General features: G+C 32.1%; 1 protein-coding gene across 1 annotated transcript; it reads left to right on the top strand.

The window, feature by feature from the left end:
* The first annotated feature begins 11881 nt into the window (after window positions 1–11881).
* Window positions 11882–20388, top strand: LOC128387920 (SAM pointed domain-containing Ets transcription factor-like). Its single transcript, XM_053347212.1, has 4 exons — window positions 11882–12369; window positions 12519–12728; window positions 13003–13071; window positions 16929–20388. Exons 1-4 carry the CDS (start codon window positions 12033–12035, stop codon window positions 17486–17488), a joined length of 1176 nt encoding a protein of 391 aa, XP_053203187.1. The 5' UTR covers window positions 11882–12032; the 3' UTR covers window positions 17489–20388.
* The last annotated feature ends 201 nt before the right edge of the window (window positions 20389–20589 follow it).

The following is a 20589-nucleotide window of genomic DNA, read 5'->3' as shown; positions in this document are numbered from 1 at the left end:
CGATAGCGATCGTAATTTTGGTCCAATCTTTACCGAATTTTCAGAAAAGGTTCAGATGATGGTTCTCATCACCTGTATAGTTTTTGGTAAAGATTGGCCCACTCCCGAAAATTAGTAATTTTTCTTCACGCTTCAATTTTTCTTCTGTAAAAAGTTATCTAAAGTAATCGATTTTGTATTAGCGTAACACCAACGTTGCTTTGTAATATTATTTTTTGACTTCATGACCAAGCTTAAAAAATTTCTAGTTTTCAAAAAGTTCTTCAAATGACCTTCAAGTGCGTTCTTTCACGAATAACCTTTATGACTTTGACCTTGAAATATGACAATTGAGTATCACCCAAACTTCCATGGACGAAATATGGACCCTATCGGTGTAGTAGTTTTTGAGAAATCGTGAAAAGAAAACCAACAAAGTAGCTGAATTGCCCTGTAGATATTTGTGAGCTGTAAAAGTCTAAGTTTCTGAGTGCGAATAAAAAGTTGTTCACAAACTTAAATTTCATGCCTGAAAAGTCCACCAATGCTGCGAAAAGATGATCTAAAGTTTCGGCTCTGAACGCAATTTGCTTGAAAACTAACCATCAGATCACTATGAAATTTTTAACAAACGAGTTCTTTCTTACGTCCCTACAAAACTCTTAAGTTCCAATTCATAATTCAGAAGTCCATTTTCTCAACGCATTGACCATTCTTAATATTGACTTGTGTCTCCAACTGGTTGATCTGTGTGAACTAATTTTTTGAACGGAGGTATCAACTGCTCTCTCTCTCTCTCTCTTGCTATTACTCTTATTAACTATGTACAGCCGTGAAAAATGAGTTTCGAATGGTTTTTAATCATTCGCGCAACTTAGCTACTAAAATCATTTGATAATCTTTATCATCAGTGATAAGACTTACAGCCCTAGCAAGGTTCAAATGTAAAGATTTCAAAATGGTGTAAGTCACGTGAATGAAATTTTTTTAATTATTTTTTTTTCATAATCTGATGGTTTAATTGTCTGAGCGAAGCGAAGACTATACATAGAAAAAAAACTCTGCGTTAAACGATAGCGATCGCAATTTTAGTCCGATTTTCCCGAAATTTTCATGATAGGTCCAAATGATGGGTCTGGTCACCTGTATAGTTTTTGGTGATGATTGGCCCACCCCTGAAAATTAGTAATTTCTCTTCACGCTAGATAGCGAAAGTGCCTATCACCATGGCAACGAGGAAAATGCCGCTTCTTTTAAATTTTTTCGTTTCTCTTTCTTTTCTTTTCTTTCTTTTCTTTCTCTTTCTCTCAGTCTCTTTCTTTCAGTCTCTTTCTCTCAGTCTCTTTCTCTCAGTCTCTTTCTCTCAGTTGCTTTCTCGCACGCACTTATCAGTCTCTCTTTTCTGAGTCATAAACGCGCTCAGACGTCACTGCCGCTTGCAGTAAGCCTAGTTAATAATCTTTCTAAAGAGACTATGGACACTTTTGTGTGACCTCAGATAAGTCCACAATGAAAATAATAAAAAAAATCGAAAAAAAAATTTTTGAGAGATTTAACATTGGAGTCTATGGGGAAAAGTTGATTTTTTTCGCTCCCATAGAAAACCCTTGAAGCCAGGATAGGAAATTAGCATGGGCTTAAAAAATTTTTTTTAATGTGTAAAAAGTGGACTTTTTAATTAAGAATTTAGACTTTGTGTATTTGTAGTGCCACTAATGACAAGTCCAAATATATATATTTCTTTCTGATCTGATTAGTAGTTTTCGAGAAAATCCAGTTCGAAGTTAAAACTTCAGGTCAATTTTTCTCAGCAATGACGCGTTTTCAGGTCATGAAGTTTCAAATTTAAGATCAAATTTTGATGTTCTTTTAGCAAATATTTGTCTGAGCGTAATTGTCTGAGCGTAAGCGAAGACTTTACTTCGAAAATCCAAAAATTGCTGGAACGATAGCGATCGTAATTTTGGTCCAATCTTTACCGAATTTTCAGAAAAGGTTCAGATGATGGTTCTCATCACCTGTATAGTTTTTGGTAAAGATTGGCCCACTCCCGAAAATTAGTAATTTTACTTCACGCTAGATAGCGATAGCATCTATCACCATGGTAACGCGATACCGCTAATTACAAATTTTTTTGATTTCCTTTCTTTTTACTCTCTCTTCTTTCTTTTTTAATTCACTCTCTTTCTCTTATTCTCTTATTCTCTTTCTCTCTTTCTCTCAATCTCTTTCTCTCAATCTCTTTCTCTCATTCTCTTTCTCTCATTCTCTTTCTCTCAGTCTCTTTCTTTCTCTTTCTTTCTCTCAGTCTCTTTCTTTTTCTTTCTTTCTCTCAGTCTCTTTTTTTCTTTCTCGCCTTTCCCAGCATACACACGCTCAGACGTTACTGTCGCTGCAGTATGCCTAGTTATTAAAATAACATTAAAGTATTGATACTGGGACTAATCAAGGTTCATTTGTTACAATACAACGGAACTGTGGCCGGAGGCTCTTGGGATAAATTTCTTATAAAAAAATATGCTTTATAAAAAGAGCATCAAAAGTTGTCATTCAATTTAAAATTTCATGATCTGAAAACACGTCGTTGCTGAGAAAAATTGACCTGCAGTTTTAACTTCGAACTCGATTTTCTCGAAAAGTATGGATCAGATCAGAAAGTAACATTACTTGGACAATACATTACATTACTTTACAATATTTGGGTTTCTCATTAGTTGCCTTTCAAATCCACAAAGTCTCAACTCTTAATCAAAAAGTCCACTTTTTACACATTTTCACTATTCACTTTTCATTACTCAATTTCTCTTCTCTTTTCCCATTTATTTATTGAATCGCCGAGGCGTAATGATTTAACATTTTCAACTACAGTTTAAGTGCTGTAGCTCTTCCTAGGAGTTGTTCCTGACAACTTCAGGGAGGGAAATTACAATAGATTTGGTTTACAAATTATTAGGTAAAAACAAAAGAAAATTTACAAATTATATTAATTGACTGTTGGTTAGTTTGATTGTCCAAAGGTCCAATTTGATGATTGTAAATAAGTACCAAGGGTTGAGGTGGAAGTGGAGATGAGGTCTAAATAAGTTTAACTCATTAGGTATGGTACGAAGAAAAGTAGAAAATATTAGAATTTCAATCTTTGAAAATGATTATCGTGATTATAAATGTGAGGTAATTTTTTATGTATTTGTTTAATGTTTGTGTTTGTATTATTGTGTTTAAAGTAAATGTAATCAAAGTACCTATTCAATGAGTTATTTTGAGATAGAAAAGAAAGTTGTATCAAATTACCAACAAAACTTACCAAGAAAACAAAAATGGTTGCAGTTATTACGACACGATAATAGCTCAGTTTTAAAAGTAACAAAAAACAACTAAAGTAATTGTCGTACCATCATAATCTCGGTATCAACTTGATCCGTGTGATGAAATGAACATTAATTACTCAAAATTTTATTTTAAATTCACAGGTAAAGTTAATTAAACTAGGCATACTTCCGCCGAAGTAACGTCTGAGCGCATGTATTGAATCGAGTGTGATTTTGAAATTTAATAAAGAAAAGCAAAGATTTTATTTTTCAATTTCTTCTTCATTCTCTTTCTTTCTCTCTCTCTCTCTTTCAATTTCTGCTTCTTTTTCTCTCTCTCTTTCTCTCTCTCTCTCTCTCTCTTTCTCTCAGTCTCTTTCTCTCAGTCTCTTTCTCTCAGTCTCTTTCTCGCACGCACTTATCAGTCTCTCTTTTCTGAGTCATAAACGCGCTCAGACGTCACTGCCGCTTGCAGTAAGCCTAGTTAAATTTGAGTCTAGGTTTAAATCAGCTGATTACAGCTTTTCAGCTTGCAAACATATTCTGGTCAAATTGCAAGTTGATCTGACCAGTCTGTCATTACATACAGCCACGGAAAATGAGTTTGAGGGTAGTTTTATATCAATTGCGCATCGAAAGCGATAAGAAAATCTTATCAATCAAAACAATGGTAAATTTGAATGTCTTGATTATCTAACTACCGATAAATTGGCGTTATCACCTTTGCTGCGCGAATGATATAAATTTACCCTCAAACTCATTTTCCGTGGCTGTATAAAGTCGTGAAAAGTGAGTTTCGAACAAAGAATAATATAAGAAGAGACTGCGTTTTTATTTTTTACTGTTCTAAGAGGGGGAGGGAATATCCGCGGGTGTGCAGATTTAAATTGATTTTCATCAATTTCCTTCTGTCAATCCTTATTCTTATATTTTCATCTTCTTTATTATATCTTAATCTCTTTATTGTTCACCCTTAATTATAAATCAATTCTTAACTTGTGTACTCTTTTTAACATTTTATAAAATCACTTACATTAAACTTTAATTTGCCATATTAAAAAACGTCACAAAAACAAACGTGACAATTGGTTGGAAAAATTTTCCCTAAATTTCGGGACTGGGCCAATCTCTCTCAAAAACTATACAGCACTGCTCACACTATAGAAAAAGCTGTTCTGAAGAAATCAAAGTGATCTGAATTGTCGTTTTGTAGTTCTCGTCCCTAGAAAATTAGGTTTTTTGAAGTAAAGTCTTCGCTTTAGTGATGTTCCGATATAATATCATACTCGATATATATCGATATTTTTCTTTCGATATAAATCGATATTTAGATTGATATTATCGATATTTCCCTCCTCTCTTTTTCTCTTTCTTTTTACTTTCTTTTGCATTGTAAACCTCGTTTATAATATTCGTATGAGAGAGCACAATATCGTTTTCTGTTTTGAGAAGCTATTTCATTAGTTTTGATTCAATATTCAGAGAAAAATTTTAATTTCGATCACAAAAACTACAATAACAGCTTGTACGTTAGATTTTTTTATTCGTTTGTCATTCGCAGAAAATTTTTTCTCTTTCTTTTCTCTTTCTTTTATATCGATATATATCGATATTTCGTCGATCGATATGATTCATATCGATATGACGATTATACTCATATCGAACATCACTACTTCGCTTTGCTCAGACAAATAAAAATTTATCAGGAGCGATGAAAAAATGTTTGTTTGTTCAACAAACTTTGTTGGAAACCATTGAAAAAGTGCAATCAGCGCCCTCTGATCCAAATGTTTTAGCTACAACTCCATCATCATTAACTGATCTCTCTTTCTCCTTTGATTCGAAACCAAAGAGTAGCAAGGAAGAGAGCGATCAACAGCAAAAAGAGCTGTTTGGGGATAAATCTCACGAGAGTCGCCACTGTCGTTTTTCTCTTTCTTTTCTCTTTCTTTTCGTCAACTAAATTGTAAAGTTTTCTGAATGATTTCAAGGCCATTTTTCAACGAGATTTCGTTTGAGCTTGTATTTGGCATTTATTAGAGTAACACTCGTTGAAAAATGTCTCTTGGCCGAATGGTCTAGTGAGTGTGGTCATATACTTGAGATGACAGGTTCGCCTCCCATCTATCTTTCTTCTTTCTCCCAACCGTCTCACTACGAAGTTTGTGGTCAGATACACAATTGTAAATCTGCACACCCGCGGATATTCCCTCCCCCTCTTAGAACAGTAAAAAATAAAAACGCAGTCTCTTCTTATATTATTATTTGTTCGAAACTCACTTTTCACGACTTTATATGTAATGACAGACTGGTCAGATCAACTTGCAATTTGACCAGAATATGTTTGCAAGCTGAAAAGCTGTAATCAGCTGATTTAAACCTAGACTCAAATTTAACTAGGCTTACTGCAAGCGGCAGTGACGTCTGAGCGCGTTTATGACTCAGAAAAGAGAGACTGATAAGTGCGTGCGAGAAAGCAACTGAGAGAAAGAGACTGAGAGAAAGAGACTGAGAGAAAGAGACTGAAATAAAGAGACTGAGAAGAAAGAAAAGAAACGAAAAAATTTAAAAGAAGCGGCATTTTCCTCGTTGCCATGGTGATAGGCACTTTCGCTATCTAGCGTGAAGAGAAATTACTAATTTTCAGGGGTGGGCCAATCATCACCAAAAACTATACAGGTGACCAGACCCATCATTTGGACCTATCATGAAAATTTCGGGAAAATCGGACTAAAATTGCGATCGCTATCGTTTAACGCAGAGTTTTTTTTCGATGTATAGTCTTTGCTTCGCTCAGACAATTACGGCTGGTGCATACGGGCCTTAGCAAAGAGTAAAAACCAAGAGAGAGCACAGGAAGGAAAAACTATGAGGCAACATTTTTTTTGGTGTCGCGAGGTGGAGCCACTAGTAGATTTGAAAAGAAAGAGAGAAAAGAAAGAGAAACATAGTAATTCAATGCAGAACTCAAATCTAATTGTTTTTAATGATTTTAACAATTTTTATAAATTAATTGAGTCTTAATAAGTTCTACAGTTAGGCGATTTCTCGAATTTCATAAGTTATGTGTGGTTTTATTTACTTTTTTCATTCTTAAGTATATATTACATTTATACTGAGATAATATATCAATTGAACGGAACATATTAGCTCTGCTTTGCAATGATCTTAAAGATCTAATTTATAAGATTTGAATCAAAACCCTCTCATTAATTTGATTGAGTTGAATAAAATCATAAACGAATCAGATATTTCCTAGAAAGTGGGTTTAAGACCTTCGGGCTGATTATTGTTACCGATCTAAAAAATTTACTTAATTGTTCTTAAATATTCGACGATTTGATTATAAAAGAACTTTGTTGTTTAAGACTTCAGTAACAATTAACCAATCAGTGTCCTTAAATTGTGAACGAAGAGCATAAAACCATTAAGAATTAACTTAATTAATTTATAAAAATTGTTAAAATCATTAAAAACAATTAGATTTGAGTTCTGCATTGAGTTTACTATGTTTCTCTTTCTTTTCTTTCTTGACAAACCTCGGGAGGCTCGATGAATTAAAATTCATCGTTTCCGGTAATACAACCGTACCAGGGAAAGGAAAAGAGGACAAGGAAGGAGTAATTGATGAGAAAGTAATACAATAATTAACAATTTTTCTCCTGAGGTCGAATAATTTGAGATAAAATTTAAAAATAAAATTTAGTCACAATGGACAATGTCATTTCAAAACAAATGGACAAATGTCCTTTCAAAACAAATGGACTAGAGTCCTTTCAACACAAATCCCATTAGGCTTTTATAAATATTAATTGAGTGGTTAGTTTGATTGTCCAAAGTCCAAAATTAAGTTAACCATTAAGTATGAAACAAAAAAAAAGGAAATAATAATAAATAACAAAAATTAGAATTTCAATCTAATCAAAGAAATAGAGAAAGAAAATTGAATTCAGATTATCAACAAACTTACCAAGAAAAAGAAATGGTTCAAGTTATTACGACGCAATAATAGCTCAGTTTTAGAGTAACAAAATAACTAAAGTAACTGTTGAATTATCATATTTGGTATCAACTTGATCCGTATGATAAGATAACATAATAACATAAAAATCAATTTTAAATTATAAAGTTAATTAAATTAAAGTTTATCAGAGCCCAAAATTCCTCAGGTTTCTCTCTTTCTTTTCAAATCTACTAGTGGCTCCACCTCGCGACACCAAAAAAAATGTTGCCTCATAGTTTTTCTGTTATATAAACCTAAAATTTGGTGTGACGATCAATTACCCATGGAGATGGACTAGGAAGATGGATCACATCGGCAACATTTAACATCAAAATATTAAGTGAATACATTTCAAAGGATCTAATTAAATGGACATACATAAATAAATAACAAACACAGACCTTAGATTTTCTAAATTATTTATAAATTATCATTATTATTCTATTATGTTCTCCACTCAATTGTTAATATAATATAAATCACCATAAATTATTAATTGTAACCTTAACCATTTAAAAATATACGGGAAGCATTCATTCAAGTTTGCTTAGAGGGCTCTGCTCTCTTCACTATATGTATTTTTTATATATGGAAAATAAATTATATGCTGTCTCTTTCTCTCTACTCTTTGGGCCTTAGTCTTTCTTTTTTGCGTCATACACGTGCTCAGACGTCACTGCCGCTTGCTATATGCGTAGTTTTAATTATTGTTAATGAACTTTGATTACATCAATTAAACAAATAAAAAAATCAATTAATTTAATCATAACTAGGCATACTTCAGCCGAAGTAACGTCTGAGCGCATGTATTGAATCGAGTGTGATTTTGAAATTTAATAAAGACAAGAGTAAGATTATTTTGCTGAAGCAAAAGAATGTCCTGTCCCGATTTTTGGCGCATGTGTGATTTATTCAATTTATAGTTGGATAGTTGAATTTATGGTTGAATTTCCCTTTAATTAAGTGATTCCTCAGATAAATTTTACTAATGCTGATGTTTAAATGATATAACTAGAAGGTAAGTAACCAAGAAAAAAAAAAAACACAAATGAACAACATTAAAAATGAACAAAACACAAATGAACACAAACCCAAACAACGTGCTTTTAGCATTTCTCACAGAAATGAAATGTCTCATTAACTCCTATTTCCAATCTAGGTTAATTTTGCCCAAAATTGTATATTTCTATTAATTGTTACATATTATCCTTTTTATTTAATTGTTTTCTTCAAATTATTATGTAAATTTTGTAATGTACAGTAATGCCTTTCAAAATGACGCCCTCTCAAAATGACCCATCGTTATGGTAACATTAAATTTGGAAGATTTTTAAGTTTTAATTAGGATTAAATCTTATCAATTTGGTCTAAAAAAATGAAAATTAATAATTTCACTTCAAGTTCAGATTGTTTTGAGGATTATAATTCATAATTATTTGTGTTTAGAATTTTTTAATCTAAATAATTGATTAATTTCAACCCTTTCGAATGACCCGCTCTACAAATCGTTGTCAACATGATGGGTCATTTTGAAAGGTTTTACTGTAATCTTGTATGATGAAACTTAAAATTGATTTGTGACGGTTGAACATATGACCGCTCGAGGGCAGCACTTTGAGGCTGTTCAGTTGTATGACGACCGTAAAGGGTCAATTGAGTTTCTCTCAATAAAATTTACAGTTAGTGCTTTAGCTGAAAGGTTTACTACACGTTTTTTTGTCTTAACTGTTAATCAATTAAATAAGTATTCAACTAAAATTAATTATAAATTTTAATTAGTGGTTTTAATTTTCGTTCACCAGCTCCTCTTCTCTATCTCTATCTCTTTCCTTTACCTTTTCTTGTCTTTTCTTGTCTTTTCACCTTCGTATTGTTTTTCTTCCTTGAAAAGCAATACGAACTCTTTCTTTCTCTCTTCTTTCTTCTTTATTTCCTTTTCTCATTTTTGAATTAAGCGCAAAAATTGATTTCTTATCTATTTTTAAAATTTTTTATCAAACTTAGTAAAATTATCTCAAATAGATAAGAAAAAGCACTAAAATGTTCTATTATCAGACGAAAATATGTGAAAATTAAACAATATAGTACCCTGTCCCTACGGGCCAGGAACAAAAAGCAAAGATTTTATTTTTCAATTTTTTCTCCATTTTCTTTCTTTCTCTCTCAGCTCAGAGGGTTAAGCATCTGCCCTTGCTAGTCAAGGTTGCGAGTTCGAAACCCGGTGATGACATACGAGAAAGAGAGGGCAGCACCCGTTAGCTGAAATGGCTCCCGTGAGGGAGTCAGCCTCCCTAGATGGTGACATCTAGAAGGGGTAAGACGGGGAGAGTCTCCAGGCGCCCTTAAAAGGCCATTAGGGCTTCCCTTCGAAACCGAAGATGCCGGTTGAAGGGACCGCTTGCTGTAGCCTGAGAAATCCACTAGTTGTGGCTGGTTGAGCACGGCACCACACGGCTCGGTGTAACAGTGACAGAATGTGGAATCTCAATAGGTGAGAGTGGATAGAAAAGGATATATTAGGCTGATTGGAGGAAAGGAAATCTCTCTTTCAATTTCTGCTTCTTTTTTTTCTCTCTCTCTTTCTCTCTCTTTCTCTCAGTCTCTTTCTCGCACGCACTTATCAGTCTCTCTTTTCTGAGTCATAAACGCGCTCAGACGTCACTGCCGCTTGCAGTAAGCCTAGTTAAATTTGAGTCTAGGTTTAAATCAGCTGATTACAGCTTTTCAGCTTGCAAACATATTCTGGTCAAATTGCAAGTTGATCTGACCAGTCTGTCATTACATACAGCCACGGAAAATGAGTTTGAGGGTAGTTTTATATCAATTGCGCATCGAAAGCGATAAGAAAATCTTATCAATCAAAACAATGGTAAATTTGAATGTCTTGATTATCTAACTACCGATAAATTGGCGTTATCACCTTTGCTGCGCGAATGATATAAATTTACCCTCAAACTCATTTTCCGTGGCTGTATAAAGTCGTGAAAAGTGAGTTTCGAACAAAGAATAATATAAGAAGAGACTGTTTTTATTTTTACTGTTCTAAGAGGGGAGGGAATATCCGTGGTGTAGATTTAAATTGATTTTCATCAATTTCCTTCTGTCAATCCTTATTCTTATATTTTCATCTTCTTTATTATATCTTAATCTCTTTATTGTTCACCCTTAATTATAAATCAATTCTTAACTTGTGTACTCTTTTTAACATTTTATAAAATCACTTACATTAAACTTTAATTTGCCATATTAAAAAACGTCACAAAAACAAACGTGACAATTGGTTGGAAAAATTTTCCCTAAATTTCGGGACTGGGCCAATCTCTCTCAAAAACTATACAGCACTGCTCACACTATAGAAAAAGCTGTTCTGAAGAAATCAAAGTGATCTGAATTGTCGTTTTGTAGTTCTCGTCCCTAGAAAATTAGGTTTTTTGAAGTAAAGTCTTCGCTTTGCTCAGACAATTAACAATCAGCAATTTATTACATGTACTTAGGTAATTTTCGCGAAGTTGAAACGTCCCATAGACTCCTTAAGGATTTTGAGTTTTTAAATGGCTATAACTCCAATATTCATTTGATTGTTTGTTTAATTGTTAAATCGAAATCAAGTTAAACTTGAAAAATATTCTAGCTCAAAGTAAGAAATAAACAGTATCAACAATGATAATTGTTACAACTAATTCTGTTGACAATCAACGATATGGAACTTCAAGTTTAAGGATATAAACAACAATCAACTAATCATAATGATGATGATTAAAAATGAGAACATAAATGATCAAAGGAAAGAGAAACAATTGGGTCAGAAAAGTTTCTTGTAAGAGAAAAAATTAATCGACGAAAGTGTTTTCTTTTTTTCTTTTTTTTCTCTTTTATTCTGATGAAAATGATGCAGATTCTAATTAAGATGATGAAGAATCGGAATAAAAGGACTAATTGTTACTCATCCAATTCTTTTGTTGCCATTGTGACAATTTGTCCCAATTGATGAGGATAAGTGAACAGAGAAACTTTGAAATCGAATATTTTTAAATCTAAAAGGTTAATAATCTAAAAGAAAAATTCAAATTCTCGACGAAAAAAAGTTCTAATGTCCATTCGTTAAGTGGCTTAGTTTGTTTTCTTTCTCAATGGCCACTTGATTTTCCAAATCTAAATTCTAGTCACTTTTTTCTTTCATTATTTCTCAATATTTTATTCGGAAGACAGAGAGAGAAAGAGAGAGAGAGAGAAAGAAGATTAAATAAAGAGGGATGAGTAGAAATGATAAGATATTGATAGAAAGAGAGAGAGAGAGAGAGAGAGAGAGAGAGAGAGAGAGAGAGAGAGAGAGAAAAGAAAGAGAATCATCCCAACAGGTATAACATTCATTTTATTAACTATTGAGTCTATTATCAGGTAAAGGGCGGATTCTAACATCTCTCTCTCTCCATCTCTCCTTGTCTCTCTTCTCAATCTTCTTTCTCTCTCTCTCTCTCTCTCTCTCTCTCTCTCTCTCTCTCTCTCTCTCTCTTACCTTTGGGGTAAATAGAAACAAAAGTCTACTGTACCTGTAAACCCACTTTAGAATGAATTAGTTGAGTGAAGCAGAATCTAAGCAACATAACAATCGAAACAGAAAAAAAACTAATGTGATTTAATTGTGGAAACTTTTTAATTCTTTTGGTCCAAGACTCGTTCAACTTTCTTGATATTTCCTGTTATTCGTCATCTTCCTCTTCTTCATTTTCTTCTTCCTCATCATGTTACATGGGACATTGAATTGTGTTTATCTTTCGAGTCTCAATCAAACCTCATCTTCGTCTTCACCTTTACCTTTACCTTCACCTCCATCATCGTCTTCTTCATACACTTCTTCATATACTTTATCATCTCCATCGTTTTTATCTTCATCTTTTTCACCATCAATCATGTCCAATTGTCCGAGTCCTTCGTCCCTCTCGACATCTTCATCATCTCCATATGATCCATTGGAATCACTTTGGCCCAAACACATCGACGACGAGGTTTCCAATCTCGCACTCGAAGCTTGTCATCAAGAAGTTAAACGAGTCTCAGAGAATCTCCGAATATCACCAGGTAATTTTTTCTTTTTTTTCTTTTCTTCTTCTCTTCTTTCTTCTTTTCTTCTCTTTCTCTTCTTTTCTCTTCTCTTTTCTTTTTCTTTCTTTTTCTATTCTTTATCCAAATCCAAATCCATATTCTCATATTAATCTGTTCTTAATCAGATCCATTCACTTGGACTGTCAACGATGTCATTTCATGGTTATCATGGCAAATTGAACAATTCGGATTACCAATGTTTCCACTTAATTATTTTCACATGGATGGGATGAGTTTGTGTTCCTTATCTGAATCAGATTTCAAGGAACAAGCTCAAGTTTGTGGTGATTTACTTTATGCTCAACTAGAGATTTGGAAAACACTAAGTGAACAAGGTAATTAATTAATCGATTCATCAGTTAACCAGTTAATCAGTAAATTCCAATCAATTTGTTTTATCGTTAATTGTTTTTCTTTTTTCTCTTTTTCTCTTTTTTTTCCTCTTGTTTTGTGATTGTGATTGTGAATTCAACTTGTGGATATTAATTCTCATCTTTATGTTCATCATTCATCATCCATTTTATCTCAATTGCCGCAATTATCTCCATGATCTTCATGATGATGATCATAATCATGATGATCATGTTAATCATCGTTCTTAATAAACAGAAGCCGGCAAAAGATCGGACGTTATGTTTACAAGTGATTATTATGGTTCCGAGGGAATTCAAAGTGATGGTGAGTACAAAGTACCAGTAACCCTATGAATTGGAAAAGATAAACAAAAATCTTTTTCCCCTGAACTACCTTGAATTCCCCTGAATTCCCGTGCCATCATTAGCCCACAAACAACAAGAAAATATAAAAACAAAAAAAAGAAGAAGAAAATATTCTTGTTATCGATTATCATTTCCTTCCTTCCCCTGCATCATCATCTCTCTCTCTCTCTTGTTCTTCTTGTTTATCTCTTGTCAAGTCCATAGTTACCATTAAGAGAGATAATTTCATGATACATATCATCCTCATCCTCATCTTCATCTTCATCTTCTCATCTTAATCATCAATACATTTGAAAAAAGAAACTTGTTCTTCATTTTTGGCCCCTTTTTACTCGAGACTCCCCTTAGAATTAGTGCCTTCAAGGTAACCATTTAAATGGAAACAGTGTGTTAGCCTAAACCCGAACCAGTGTCTTAACCCGAACCCGAACTGAACATCAATCCTGGTGCCATGACCTTTTCAACCCTGTAAACAGCTTCAGTCTAGAATCTCCATCATCTCTATTATTCATCATCATCATCACCATCATTTATCTGCAATCTCACTAATCATCTTAAATCAATATCATTGTTTTCCTTTTTTTCTCCATTTTCTCAAACACTAATTACCCAAAAATTTACTTTGTACATTCAAAAATATAAACTTTTCCAAATGCAATAGAAATTAATTATCTTCCACTCAGTGATTATCCACTTCCAAAACAACAGTAACAATAATTTAATTCCAATAAACCAAATCCAATGCAAAGTTCAACACCATAAGTAACGTTATCGATACAAGATCCCAACAGATTTATAAGAAAAAAGGTTCTATTACATTGTAGTTATTAGTTAATTGTGATTTTATAATTGGTTTGTTAAAACTTTGTTAATTTACCTGTAAAACTAAATCACTTGGTACAATAATTAGAAATCAAATGAAGCAAACAACTGAAAAGTAATCAAGTAAACAATTAATATTAATAATTGCAAAGTACAACAGGTAAACCAAAAAATAGATTTGATTGTTGTTAAAACTTTAAATTATCGGCCTTTCGGCCTCTCAGTCTCTCTCTCTTTCCATCATCTTACCGATCTTAGGCCCTACCTTAATAGCCTCTGCTTTTTATCTTCACCCCCTAACCTACCTGGCCTACTCTTCATCTTCATTGATGAGAGAGAAAGATAAATATTCAGAAATTAATATCTTTGCAAGTAGATTAAAATTTCGTTACAAATTCAAACGAAACTTTGATTTCGTTCGTATCATCATCATGATGGTAATGATAATGATGGAAGATGAAGAAAGAGAATATAAAACTTTTCTATCTTTTCTCAATTAGAAAAAAGGTAATAGAAGATAATCTCTCTCTCTCTCTCTCTCTTCCATTTTCTTCCAAGACATTGATTGGTTTACTCTCTTATCCTTGATATCGTTTTTACTTCAATTTACCTGAAGAAGAAGCTAAAAGACCAACCCAACAATTTCGCCTATTACACTAAATTCTTGATCATCATTTATCTTCCATATCTTTTCTTTATCTTCTATTCCTCGGTTTAATCATGTGATTAAATTATCGTAACAATCAACTAATAATAACAAAAAAAAGAAGAGAGAAATATCAGTAAATTCATTTTCTTTTCACTTTTAGTCTCGTTTTTTGCTCCAATGGTCACTACCTGTTAGTTGTATGCTTCCTTTAAACTGCCCACTCACCGTTTCTTAAATTGACTATTATCTTTATATATTTTCTAGAATTCTGATTTTCTCATGATAAATGAAATTCTAATTAGAGATCTTGTTATACAATCCTCTTAGGAAATTATTGTCATTTAATTGTTACTGATTATGATTAATCTTAGACAACCTTCCTTTCGTCCTTGTTGGTAATTAAATGTTCTCAATGTCTTATATAATCTTAATTGTTGTCGTGGTTTAATTAATCATCAAGAACAAGATTTTGTGACGAAAATGGTGACAATTATTAAGAGATGACATTATTATTATTATGGTTGTTGTTGCTGTTCATTTAACTTGATTAACTTGTATCATTAGATTATCAATGATGATTAGTCATTTAATTAGATTATTTATATTCAAATATAAACGATCATTAATAGACTTTAGATTGTATCTGAATCAATGAAATGATATAATTTGATTGTTGCCATTTAATAGGAAGATGAAGGTAGACAGAAAAAAAGAGTTCGTGATTAAATATTCCTCATCTTTTCTATCATCATCATTATCATCATCCTCTGAGATCGTGAGTAACTCAGTCTCTTTTTAGTGTAATAATGATGATCATCTCATAGAGATCATCATCATCATCATCTTATCTTCATCTCTCTCTCTCTCTCTCTCTCTCTCTCTCTCTCTCTCTCTCTCTCTCTCTCTCCATTTTCTTCCAAGACATTGATTGGTTTACTCTCTTATCCTTGATATCGTTTTTACTTCAATTTACCTGAAGAAGAAGCTAAAAGACCAACCCAACAATTTCGCCTATTACACTAAATTCTTGATCATCATTTATCTTCCATATCTTTTCTTTATCTTCTATTCCTCGGTTTAATCATGTGATTAAATTATCGTAACAATCAACTAATAATAACAAAAAAAAGAAGAGAGAAATATCAGTAAATTCATTTTCTTTTCACTTTTAGTCTCGTTTTTTGCTCCAATGGTCACTACCTGTTAGTTGTATGTGCTTCCTTTAAACTGCCCACTCACCGTTTCTTAAATTGACTATTATCTTTATATATTTTTCTAGAATTCTGATTTTCTCATGATAAATGAAATTCTAATTAGAGATCTTGTTATACAATCCTCTTAGGAAATTATTGTCATTTAATTGTTACTGATTATGATTAATCTTAGACAACCTTCCCTTTCGTCCTTGTTGGTAATTAAATGTTCTCAATGTCTTATATAATCTTAATTGTTGTCGTGGTTTAATTAATCATCAAGAACAAGATTTTTGTGACGAAAATGGTGACAATTATTAAGAGATGACATTATTATTATTATGGTTGTTGTTGCTGTTCATTTAACTTGATTAACTTGTATCATTAGATTATCAATGATGATTAGTCATTTAATTAGATTATTTATATTCAAATATAAACGATCATTAATAGACTTTAGATTGTATCTGAATCAATGAAATGATATAATTTGATTGTTGCCATTTAATAGGAAGATGAAGGTAGACAGAAAAAAAGAGTTCGTGATTAAATATTCCTCATCTTTTTCTCTATCATCATCATTATCATCATCCTCTGAGATCGTGAGTAACTCAGTCTCTTTTTAGTGTAATAATGATGATCATCTCATAGAGATCATCATCATCATCATCATCTTATCTTCATCTCTCTCTCTTCTCTCTCTCTCTCTCTCTCTCTCACCTTTACACCAATAGTTTTAAGCTTCTTGTAAAGTTAATTCAACATTTCATCAACAATCAACAATCATTATCACCACAATTACCTTTATCTATTACCTATTATCTATTATTTAATATTACTCTTTGCTCTTGACCCTAAAATTGACCAATACAATTTATTGATTGTCCACTTGAGAAGATCATTGATCATAAACTCTCAACCTCAATAGAAATGAAATGATATCCACTCAACAACAAATTCAATTGTTTGTCAGTTAATTGTGGTAATTGAAAGAATAACAAAAAACCATAACAATTAATTAACTAAATCATTTACCTTTTTTTTCAATTTTATTTTTCTTTCCTTTTCCGGTTTTCTTTTCATTTTTTATTAATTTTCTCTTTTTCTCTTTTTATCTTTTTATCTGTTTATTTATTTATTCCAATGTTCCAGATGAATTAAGCCAAGATGGAGCTTGTGAAGTTTCGTCTCCCATTTCAATGTCACCTTCTTCTGTTTCCTCTTCCACCTCCCACTCTCCCATTTACTCTCCTTTCTCCTCTGCTCCTTCACCTCTCTCATCTCCATCTCTATCTCCTTCTCCCTCTTGTTCTCCATCCACATCCATCTCTTCTTCTTCTTCATCTTCTTCGTCTTCGTCTTCTCTCCCACCACCAACATCAATTGTCTCCGGAAACACTTCACTCCCTCAATCTTCCAATCGAAACACATCCGGTTCTCATATTCACCTATGGCAATTTCTCAAGGAGCTTCTTGGTCAATCTCAACAATTTGGTTCGTGTATTCGTTGGATCGATCGAAGCAAAGGAATTTTCAAGATCGAAGATTCCGTCAAAGTGGCCAAGTTATGGGGTCGACGCAAGAATCGACCTGCAATGAACTACGATAAACTCTCCAGGTCAATTCGACAATATTACAAAAAGGGAATAATGAAGAAAACGGAAAGAAGTCAAAGGCTCGTTTATCAATTCTGTCAACCTTATTGTTTCTAATTCTCTTTTTTCCCAATCGACAATCAACAATCAACGAGCAATGACCAACAATTAACCACAAACAACAATCAACCCACCTCAACGTGTATTATAAGTAAATCAGAATAACGAAAGTGATTCATCTTAATTAGGCTGGATTCTAATTAACTAATCACTTGGTAACTGTTGACACTTTTAGTGTCTTATTCATCTTAATCATCTTAATCATCACCACCATCACCATCACCACCAACATCATCATCATCTTAAAATCATCAACAATCGAAGGTATTATTCGTAATTGTTAAATGAAAAAACCATTCAATTAATCATAATTCATTTCCATCATTAGACTAATCAAAATAATCACAATCATCATTACTCTTACCAGAGAATCAGTTGATATTAATAATTATCTTTCTGGTTAATTGTTATCTCTCTGGTTACAATTACAATCATTATCCCCAAGAGATATGATAAAATTACCAAAACCAAAACCCAAACTTCCCCCTTTCTTATCAACTGTTGATTAATTAATCTGATTAATCAACACAATTAAAAATCCATCGCCATCTATTGTTATAGATATAGGAATACATCATTGTAGCCACTGAGTATTTCACTAAATGGGTAGAGATGAAAGCTCTGGCAAAGAAAGACGCAAAAAGTACCTCTAAATTTCTAATTGAAAATATATTGTGTCGACATGGTTGCCCCAAGTCAATCCATTCGTTTGAGGGTGGTAAGCGGTTGAAAGTTGCCACTTCGCATTCATGAAGTTTCCTACTTCTTGAACCGTTTCACCTATGAAGTTTCGTCCCTGATCACTCAGGATTGACTTGGGGCAACCATGTCGACACAATATATTTTCAATTAGAAATTTAGAGGTACTTTTTGCGTCTTTCTTTGCCAGAGCTTTCATCTCTACCCATTTAGTGAAATACTCAGTGGCTACAATGATGTATTCCTTGTCCGATGAACGAGGGAGAGGTCCCAATATATCGATCCCAATCTTTTCGATACAGTCTAATGAAGCAAAATGATTCTCATCTTCATCTTCATAATTTTCATAATCATCCCAATCACAATCACAATTACAATTTACTAATCATCCAGTTAAATTATCAAAGAGTTACTTTAATGATTTAACTTCACCAATCGATCAATTGATCAATTTAATTTCATCTAATTTTTTTTTCACTTAAATTGAAATCATGTTACAATTTAACGAATATTTATCAACATTTAGCTCAATTGAATAATTTTAATTCTTAATCATTTGTGACTAATGATTAATCAAGAAAAGTTTCTTATTCTTAAAGTACCTCAATAGTAATGATATTAACAATTAACAATCAAACTATTGGATTAACACGCAATCTAATATTTGCTATTTGATTATTACAATCAAATGAAGATCATGTATCGTGATTTTCATTCAAGTTAATTTATCAAGTTAATTGTTACCATTACAATTAAACAAACCATGAGATTAATTTAGTTTTACTCAACTTTTATATTCAAAGACTAAACTTTTCTTGAAGTAAATTAAATTTACAATTACAATTAAGAATTAAAATTGAGCTGAATGAGATGAACACATTCCCATATATCAATGATATATCCACTTAAATGTATGTTCTGTGAACATTAAACATTCATTGAATAGAAAAGTTAATCAACTATTTCTTAACTGTTGATTACTGATAGAATTAGTTTTCGTGTTTACATGTAAATAAGATCGACGAGAGAAACTCGCCTTTAAGCCCATGTCGATATTTTGTTGGAGGCTCTGCTCTCATTCACCATCTTTTACAATGTACTTGTAGTTTGTGAGCTTAGAGATTCAGCAAACTCAACTAAAAGGGCTTAAGCGAGTGCACTCACTTACAAGCACCGTTCTTATTTGCACGTAAACATGGTAATTGTATTAACTAATCGACTTTTCATTCAATCCAAGGGATACGAACTTTCTTATCTCAACTAATCCATCGTATCCTTAATCTCCTTTGATTTCGTTTCCTTTCCCTTTTCCTTTCATCTTTCCTTTAATCGCTTAATCTCTGCACTTATTGACCCTTCTAATACTTGTTATTATCTAAATTCAGTTAATTAGTTACAATCAAATAGATAATTTAATCCAATAGCTAATCACTGCCTTCTATCCCTAAATCAATGTTTCCTTCATATTATCAAATTAATTGTTTCAAAATGATCAACAATTTATTTCTCTGGGTCCAATGGCAATCACTTTATTATTAAATTCATTTCAATTTATCATCACAATTTCAATCAATTGATCACAAATTAAAAACCACAAACTCTTATTTCTGGGATTATCAAAGTGGTAAAAACTTTATAATCAATAATCAACAATCAACAATCATAATCATAACCATCGCCATCATCTAATATCATGTAATCATATCCATCAATGTATCATTTTTATTGATCAATTTTAAATTGTAAAAATATCAAACTCATGCGATCTAATTAACTACTAACAAGTTACCAATCTCTTATTAGTAATTAATAACCACAATTATATTCATAATCAACTGTTCAGGGAAAATGTAAAACAATTTAAAACGTTAGATACTTTGTCAGTTAATAATGATAATCATCATCATCATCATCATCATCATCAACAACAACAATTAACAATTGAAAGAAAATTGTTATTAATCTGAAAATGTTAACTAACGTAATCAAAGTTAATTAATTTCGCTGTATTTGATATTTACTATTGAAAGTATTGCATCACAACAAATCACCAATAATCAATCAACTAATTAATCAACAACAATACATCACATGAATGACCAATCGATTGATAAATTGATCAATTTATCATTAACCATTAATCATCAATCATTATTGTTTAATTTTCTAACAAATAAAAACTTCAATTAAAAGCTCAATCATCATAATAATTTCAATGTAATAATAACAACAAACAACAAAAATTAATTGAATGAAAAAATAAAATAAAAAGTCAAACATTAATTATCAAAATTCATTTGCAATCGATTCCCTAATAACCTTTAATCCTAATTCCAAAATTTTGACTATTCAATTGACCATACGAAACGAAACAAGCAAATTCCCTATGATTATCATCA

This window comes from Panonychus citri, unplaced genomic scaffold (assembly GCF_014898815.1).
Source record: "Panonychus citri isolate SS breed McGregor unplaced genomic scaffold, ASM1489881v1 Contig00095, whole genome shotgun sequence".
Taxonomy (NCBI): domain Eukaryota; kingdom Metazoa; phylum Arthropoda; class Arachnida; order Trombidiformes; family Tetranychidae; genus Panonychus; species Panonychus citri.
The sequence above is the reverse complement of the archived record's forward strand: the minus strand, read 5'-3'. Positions and strand labels throughout refer to the sequence as shown.

What these genes read in the sequence shown, in the direction of transcription:
- LOC128387920 (XM_053347212.1), top strand. Translation starts at nt 12,033, where the DNA reads ATGTTACATGGGACATTGAATTGTGTTTATCTTTCGAGTCTCAATCAA. An exon ending in GAATCTCCGAATATCACCAG is followed by an intron (nt 12,370 to 12,518) that starts GTAATTTTTTCT and finishes GTTCTTAATCAG; the next exon opens with ATCCATTCACTTGGACTGTC. An exon ending in CGAGGGAATTCAAAGTGATG is followed by an intron (nt 13,072 to 16,928) that starts GTGAGTACAAAG and finishes CCAATGTTCCAG; the next exon opens with ATGAATTAAGCCAAGATGGA.